Genomic DNA, 8,631 nt, shown 5'->3' on the forward strand with positions numbered 1-8,631 from the left:
AGAGAGAGAGAGAGAGAGAGAGAAATCAAAGCGAGAGAATAGGGACAAAAAGAGTAAGGATGATAAGGATAGATGTTTTTTAAGAAGTAGACAGGAAAGATGGATAAAGGAAGAGAAAGAGAAATGAAGAAAAAGTAAGGTAGAAAGCGTCAAAATAGGTGATGATAATTATAAAGAACATAAAATAAAGGTAACGCAAAAAAAAGAACATAAAAAACAGAAGTAAATAATACAAAGGATGATAATAAATTTGAAAGAAATGATGTGAAGGAAATACCGTTAATATAATTAAGGGAAATGAGAAACTTAAGAAACACGAAGATGACAGGACGGCGTTGCTGTTGAATATTGCATGTTTGTTAGTAATGACGTCGCTCTGAATATGCATGATATTGGTATTAGTATGTTGATATTTATAGGAATTATATCACTCATATACGCACGCACACATATACACACGCGCAAGCACAGACATACACATGCGCACGCACACATATACACACGCGCACGCACACACGTACACATGCGCACGCACATAAGGCACGCACATATAGGCACACGCGCACGCACAGATATACGTACATGAACGTACACACATATATACACGAAAGTACACACACTCATGCGAGCACATACCCACACACAAGCACGCACACATATACACGCGAGCACGAACGTACCTGCACGCACATATACACACGCGAGCACGTACGCACGCACACTTATTATGTTTATAATTTAACACAAAAAAGCATGATTTCCATTCAGCACAAAAGGATACATATTTGTCATTGTTATTTGAAGCAACAGGACACACATTTTCGAAAATTGCTATTCAGTACACGCACAAAGACTCCATTTTTCATCATCGTTACTTCATGCACGGGGTTAGTTGTTTTCGTTAATGATTCTTAATCTCAAAAGGACGCGAGGGAATGGTTATTTTTATTCATTATTATTTATCTGCACAGGATGCGATGAATCAGATAATTGTTATGCATTGCGAGAGGCTTCGCGTCTGAGATCATTTTCTTCTTTTCTTTAGACCATTATTTTCTCTCTTTTCCTTGCCGTTTTGTTTCTTTCTTGGATTTATTGTCTTTATTTAGGTCTTCCTCTTCCTTGCTATAGATTTTATTATTAATTGTGGTTTACCTCAGGGAGATAAATCTTATTCATTGTTATTTACCTCAAAGAGATATTTTTTATATGAATTATTATATATCTGAAAGATTTATAATTATTATTTACCTCAAAAGGATAAATCTTATAATTCATTATTGTTTATCTCAGTGAGATCAGTGTCATTCATTATTATTTACCACAAAAGGAAACATTTTCATTATTCATTATTGTTTACCTGACGATGATGCGATGTTTCCATTAATTATGATGCAGCTGGAGAGGCTTCATATCTAAGATAATAATCTCCTTTTCTTACAGCTTATTATTCTTTCTTTCTTGCTTTCCTGGATTATCTCCCTCATTTAGGCTTTCCTATCAGTAGAAGATAGGAAATCCTAAATGCCAATCATTATTTATGCCATTGTTATTTACCTCAGATAGTGACTGGTCTTTCTTATGTAGCGCGAGAGGATTCCATATCCTAAGACCCTCGTCATTTTCTCGTTATAAGGTGTTCCTCTTTCTTGGTGTGAATGTTGTTATTCATCATTATTGACCTCAAATAGATCATTGTTATGCATCGCGAGGGAATTCCACATCGTAAGACCGTCATCATTTTCTCTTGATTTAGGTCTGCCTCTTTCTTGCAGTGTTAATCCTCATCATGATTTCCCTCAAATAATGACCCTTTTACCTTTCCCCTCGCAGCTGGTCTCGCATTTCCCTCAAATAATGACCCTTTTACCTTTCCCCTCGCAGCTGGTCTCGCATTGGGCGTCGTGCTGTACCGCGCCCTCGACTACAGCCTGGCCAGCGACGAGGAGCGCGACCTCTCGCCCTCGCTAAACCACCTCATCGACCTCATGACCTCGGCGAGTGGTCTGCGCTTCCTATTGCGGGTTTTGGGTCGGGTGAAGATGGGTCGGTGGGTTAGTGCGAAAAGAGGGGAGGGGGTGTTCGTTGATTCGTCTTGTTGTTGTCTTTGGGTGTGTGTGTCGCGCCTGGTGCTGGGGAGGGGGGCTGGATGTCGTTGTGGGGGTGGCGAGGATGTGTTGGTTTGGTGCGTGAGTGCGTGGTGTGGTTGTGTGTGGTGTTGTGTTGTGTTGTGTGTGTGTGGGTGGTGTGTTGTGTGTGTGTGTGTGGTGTGTGTGTGTGTGTGTGTGTGTGTGTGTGTGTGTGTGTGCGTGTGTGTGTGTCTGTGTAAGTAAATAAGTAAGTAAATAGTAACTAGATAAGTAAATAGGTAAGTAAGTAGGTAAGTACACAAGTGAGTGAGTGCGTGAGTAAGGCAGCTGGTAGCGGTGTGCCAAATTGCATGAGTAGATTCGTTCTAGATTTAAGGACAGCGATGAGGTGAAACGTGAGAGTATCCCGGTAGGTGAGTAAGGATGTTGGCGCTCGATGAGTAAGGTGGAGGGACGCGATGAATGCGTGAGTAATGTCTCCGAGGTCAGATGGTAAAAGGTTGAATAAAAGGAAGAAATTGTTAATACACAAACCTTTTTTTTATTTCTCTCTCTTACGTGAATGGACAAAGCGGAGGGAAAGATGTGACTCACTTTGACCCATGGGTAAAAAGAAAAGAAAGAAAATATAGGCCTAGGAAAAAAGGAAGTCGGCTGGAAAGGGTAAAGAATTTTGATGAGACAATGGAGAGATGACTGGATGGGTGGTGGTGATGGTGCGGATGAAGATGGTGACGGTGGTGATGATGGTGGGCATGAAAATAGTGAGGGTGGTGGGGATGGTGATGGTTATGGTGATTATAGCTGTGATAGTGATGAGGGTAACGGTGGTGATAATGATTATAATGGTGATGGTGGGGATTATAACGGTAATAGTGATGCGGGTAATGTGGTGATAATTATAAAGGTTATGGTGATGATGGTGGGATGGTGACGTTGATGATTATAACGATATTAGTGATGAGGGTAATGGTGGTGATAGAGATAATGGTTATAATGGTGATAGTGATGATGGTAGGGCTAGTGATGGTGATAATGGTGATATCGAGGTGAGTTTCCCGTATTACTTGTGGTGTGGAAGCCGCTCTAGTGTTGCGTTAGGATATAGTTTTATGTAGGAACTATGTATATATTTTGTTATTTGTTTGTGAAAATGAGAGAGAATATGATGCACATACGCAAATATACGCACACTCGCACACACACACACTCGCACACACACACACACACACACACACACACACACACACACACACACACACACACACACACACACACACACACACACACACACACACATCCCCCCCCATGCACCCTCTTCCCTCCTCCCCCCTCCCCCCCCCCCCACACACATAACGGCTCACACTTGACTCCCAAGCCTGCGAGCTTCTGCCTGGGCGCAATCACACATGTTTCCGAGATGATTTCGCAAGCACACATAAATTAGAATAAATTTGGAGGGTGATGCTATCTCGCTACCGGTTGCCAGGTGGGCGACGCGTTGCTCAGGATGGTGACGGTTGCCATAACTGCTCTTTCCTGCTTAAAAGAGGACTTGTGTCTGTGTGTAGCGTTTTTGTTTCTGTTTCTGTTTTTGTTTGTTTGTTAGATAAAAAAAAATGTGGGTGTTGGAGGTGAGGGGAGCGAGAGGGGGGTTAGGAAGGGGTGAGGGTTGGGAAGAAGGGAGGGAGAAAGGGAGGGAGAGGGAGAGGGAAAGGGAAAGAGAGAGGCAGAAAGAGAGAGGGAAGGAGAGGGAGAGGGAGATGGAAATCGAGAGGGAGAGGGAAAGGGACGAAAAAAAGAGAGGGAGAGACAGGGAGGGAAAGGGAAAGGGAGAAAGAGAGAGAAAAAGAAAAAGAAAGAAACAGAGAAAGGATTGGAGAAGGAGAAAGATTAAAAAGAAAAACAAAAACACAAGAACGAAAGCGAATAACAGCATACTCAGGAACAGACGTAGACAGGGACAGTAACCAAAGCAAAACCGAGAGAATGCAGCCTCATTAGCAGACAAGGGTCATTGTACCATGGAAATTCATCGGGTGAATCGACCTTATGGAGAGAGATCGGGGAGAGGGGGAGGAGAGTGAGGGAGATGGTGGGGTTGGGGGAGAGTGAGGGAGATGGTGGGGTTGGGGGAGAGTGAGGGAGATGGTGGGGTTGGGGGAGAGTGAGGGAGATGGTGGGGATAGGGGAGAGAGTGAGGGAGATGGTGGGGTTTGGGGAGAGTGAGGGAGATGGTGGGGTTTGGGGAGAGTGAGGGAGATGATGGGGGTAGGGGGAGGTGAGGGAGATGGTGGGGTTGGGGGAGAGTGAGCGAGATGGTAGGGTTGGGGGAGAGTGAGGGAGATGGCGGGGTTTGGGGGAGGTGAGCGAGATGGTGGGGTAGAGGGAGAGAATGAGGGAGATGGGGGGTTGGGGGAGAGTGAGGGAGATGGCGGGGGTAGGGGGAGAGAATGAGGGAGATGGGGTTGAGGGAGAGAATGAGGGAAATGATGGGAGTAGGGGGAGAGTGAGGGAGCAGAGGGGGGGAGGGTAATGTCCACGTCCAGAGATGCATGACCACGAGGGCGTTTCGGGCGCTGCCCGAAAGAGAGAGGGAGGGAGAGGGAGGGAGAGGGAGAGGGAGAGGGAGAGGGAGAAGGGGGGGAGAGGGAGAGGGAGAGGGAGAGGGAGAGAGAGAGAGAGAGATATTTTTCGCATTGTCGGGTCGGTTGATTGTGAATCGGATTTGGTTTCATTCGAATGCCTCCTCCATCTTTTTCTTCTTCCTCCCCTTCTTCTTCCTCTTCCTCCTCTTCCTATTCCTCCTCCTCCTCTTCCTCTTCCTTTACCTACTCCTCCATTTCCCCCTCCTCCCCCATCCGTTATCCCCCAATCGCTTCCGAATTCAGCCTCCGTCTCGCGTCTCTCTCGTGGAACCGTTTTGTGCCGAAGCAATTAATATTCCTCCTCTCTCTTCTGTCTCGGCGCCGTGGGGAGAGCGCGGGGGTGGGGGGAGGGGGGCAGACGAGGGCGCCAGGTGGGTATTGGTATGGTACGGTGGCGAATGGGTGCGGCGGTGGTGGCACGCGGTGCAAACGAGGGGTAGCATGGTGGAATTGGGAGGGGGGGGGGGTTTGTGGATTGTGTAGTTCAGGGTGTGTGGTGGGATGGGGGTTGTGTGGTGGTATGGCGTGGGTATGTGGTAGAATTGGGGTTATGTGGTTTATGTAGTATGTGGTGTGGAATGGGTACGAGCTTCAATGAGAGTGGCGTAATATGGTACAAGGGTATGCGGTATAGCGTGGGTAGGCCTATGTTTTGTATTGTAAGTGTGCGTTACATGAGAATGCGATGAATACAACAGTGCACCATGGGAATGCGGAGTTAAAGGGCGTAACAACATGAGAATGCGTTATTAAACGGCATTACAACATGGGAATGCGGTACTACACATCACCAAACGGGAGAGCGGTATGACATAACGCAACACGAGCATGCGGCCCAACATGGACGCGGCGACGCAGGTCTTCCGTCGGCGCTTGAGGCAGAAGCAGGAGGGAGGAGGAGGAGGTGGCAGCTGAGCCTCGCGAATGGATGACGCCTCTTGGCTCCCGGATCTGTTTCCTCGTTGAGGTCTTCTTCTTTCTTAACTTCTTTTTTCCTTTTTCGTCTTCTTCTTTTCTTGTCTTTTCTGTTTTTTTTCTTGCGTTTTCTTTCTTTCTATTCTTCTGTTCCTTCTACTTTTCATTCATGAGGAACTGGGATGGTGTTCTTCGTCTTCTTATTGTTATTCTTATTCTTCACCATCCTCCTCCTCCTCCTCCTCCTCCTCCTCCTCCTCCTCCTCCTCCTCCTCCTCCTCCTCCTCCTCCTCCTCCTCCTCCTCCTCCTCCTCCTCCTCCTCCTCCCTCCCCCCCATCCCCATCCCCAACCCCACCCCCCATCCCCATCTCTATTCCCATCTCCATCTCCCTCACCCTCTTCTCCTTCCTCCTTCGTACATGCGCCCTCATTATTCCTCCTTGTCATTCCTTTCTCGCTTGACCGACGCATCTTGTCTCCGGGATTAGGAAGGAGTCACGTCTCGTCTTCAATCCGTAGTCAAGGACGTGGCGTCGGGACATCGCGGGGCCGTTATAGGCGAGTCATCCCTCCTTCCAAGGCGGAAGGTGGGGGTATAGAAAACGGGCATTTTTAGAAGCTGGTGTGTTTAGTGTTGCGAGTAATTTTATTATTGATGTTAGTGTTTTTAACTGTGGGTTTTGTTATCATTATTATTTTCTTCTTCTTCTTCTTCTTCTTCTTCTTCTTCTTCTTCTTTTCTTATTATTATTATTATTATTATTATTATTATTATTATTATTATCGTAATTATTATTGTTGTTCTTGTTAATGTTATTTTCTTGTTATTATTATTATCATTATGCTCCTAATCGTCTTGTTTTTTTATTTTCTTTCAAAAGAAAGTCACATTCATTTTCGTTTTTTTCCCCTCTCAAGTAGTGTGACGTAATGCCTTGACGTAACACTTTTTTTTTTTGGGGGGGGGGAGGGGAAGGCGTTATTTCGAGAGGGATAGAGAAAGAGAAAAAAAAAGTGTAAATGAAATGAGAGGATTAGCGACAGGCCGAAAGGAGGCAAAGGAGTCTCAGAGCGGCATTTATTTTTATACATTTGTTTATTTATTTATTTACTTATTTATTTTATTTATTTTTTTTTAAAGGAAATACGCGTATATTTTCCTTCTCCCTCCTTCGGATGATGAAATGTGCCGATTCGTAATCTCAATGTCTTTTTTGAATTCATTAATTTCTGGAGGTCGCTGCGGGGGAAAGGGGGAGGAGGGGGGGACCTGTGTGTGTGTGTGTGTGTGTGTGTGTGTGTGTGTGTGTGTGTGTGTGTGTGTGTGTGTGTGTGTGTGTGTGTGTGTGTGTGTGTGTGCGCGTGCGTGTGTGTGTGTACAAAAACCATATACAAACACGCACACACACATGCACAGTCGCACAATTATACACACGCGCGCGCACACACACTCTCTCACACTCAAAACGAAACAAAGAGCAGCGGAAACCGTAACGCAGTAGCACGGGAGCAGCAGCGCCACCATTACAAAGTAGCCCCGGCTAGTCCCCGAGTAGCCCCAAAGCATCACGGTAACAATAGTAGCTCCGGCTGCCCAAGACACCACGCGTCTTGGTATCCGTTGAGGGAGAGTCGTTGAACTTTGGTAATTAAGCCGCAGTGGTCCAGCCTCGTTGGCAGGGTACCCTCCCCCCCCCTCGCCTTCTCTTGCCCTCCCTCCCATGCCCGCCTACCCTCCTCCCTCCCTCCCTCCCTTCCTCCCTCCTTTTACACTCATCCTCCTTGGTTTTGATTTTCTTTTTCCTTTTGAGAGAGGGTGGGGTTGGGGGAGGGTGGGAGGGAGGGAGGGACGGACGGAGGGAAAGAGGGAGAGGGAAAGAGGGAGAGGGAGGGAGGGAGAGGGAAAGCGTGGAAAGAGAAGGAAAGAGTGAGAAAGAGAAGGAAAGAGTGAGAAAGAGAAGGAAAGAGTGAGAAAGAGAAGGAAAGAGTGAGAAAGAGAAGGAAAGAGGGAGAAAGAGAAGGAAAGAAGGAGAAGAGAGAGGAGGGGAGAGAGGAGAAGAGAAGAGAGAGAGAGAGAGAGAGAGAGAGAGAGAGAGAGTAGGGAGCAAAGAGAGATTGGAGGATCAGGCCGAGATTAATGACGAGGTAGGCTGAAACACGAGTAATGATTCAGCAGAAGCAGAGGCGGTCGCCGGGGGGGGGGAGGCAAACAGACAGGCAGGCAGACAGGCAGGTAGATGGGTAGGAAGGTAGAGGGGTTGGGGGCAGGTAGATGGGTAGAAAAGCAGGTAGATAGGAAGATGGAGAAGGAAAGAGGCGGGTAAACAGACGACGGTCGAGCAGAATAGTCAACTTGGCCTTGAAGCAGTCAATCAAGTAATCAAGCAAGCAAGTGTAACGGTCGAGCGCGAGCCGATTCGAGTTCGTTCTCGCGGTGGCCCAGGGGAGTACGTTGGCTTGGGATGGCTTGCCTTGGCCTGCCTTGGCTTGCCTTGTCTTGGCTTGCGTTGGCTTGTGATGACTTGCCTTGGCTTGTCTTGGCTTGCCTTGGCTTGACTTGGCTTGCCTTGGCTTGACTTGGCTTGCCTTGGCTTACCTTGGCTTGACTTGGCTTGCCTTGGCTTGTGATGACTTGCGTTGCTTAACCGTGAGTCACACCTGAGGTTTCCTGGGTTGCTCTGGCTTGCTCTCTTCCTCGTGTTGGGTTCTCTCTTCTCTTCTCTTCTCTTCTCTTCTCTTCTCTTCTCTTCTGTTCTCTCCTCTCCTCTCCTCTCCTCTCCTCTTCTCTTCTCTTCTCTTCTCTTCTCTGCTCTTCTTATCACTCCTCTATTCTCTCTTTTTTTTACAGTTCTTTCTTTCTGCCTTACTTTCTTCCCGTGCTTCTTCGTCCTTCTCTTCCTACTTCGCTCTCTTCTCTTCCTCTCTTCCTCCCGTTTCTTTTCCCCCCTTTCCAACCCCAAAAAATCTTTTTTTACCC

At 46.9% G+C, this 8,631-nt stretch overlaps 1 protein-coding gene across 1 annotated transcript in view; it reads left to right on the forward strand.

The window, feature by feature from the left end:
- Positions 1 to 1,799: 1,799 nt before the first annotated feature.
- Positions 1,800 to 8,631, forward strand: part of LOC119575233 (protein spire-like) — a gene marked incomplete in the record, with an annotated part of 105,554 nt that continues 98,722 nt past the window's right edge. The window contains 1 exon segment of the mRNA XM_037922734.1: positions 1,800 to 2,001. Within this exon segment, the coding sequence (XP_037778662.1) occupies positions 1,989 to 2,001 (13 nt within the window).

Source organism: Penaeus monodon, chromosome 7 (assembly GCF_015228065.2).
Source record: "Penaeus monodon isolate SGIC_2016 chromosome 7, NSTDA_Pmon_1, whole genome shotgun sequence".
In the NCBI taxonomy this organism is placed as follows: Eukaryota; Metazoa; Arthropoda; class Malacostraca; order Decapoda; family Penaeidae; genus Penaeus; species Penaeus monodon.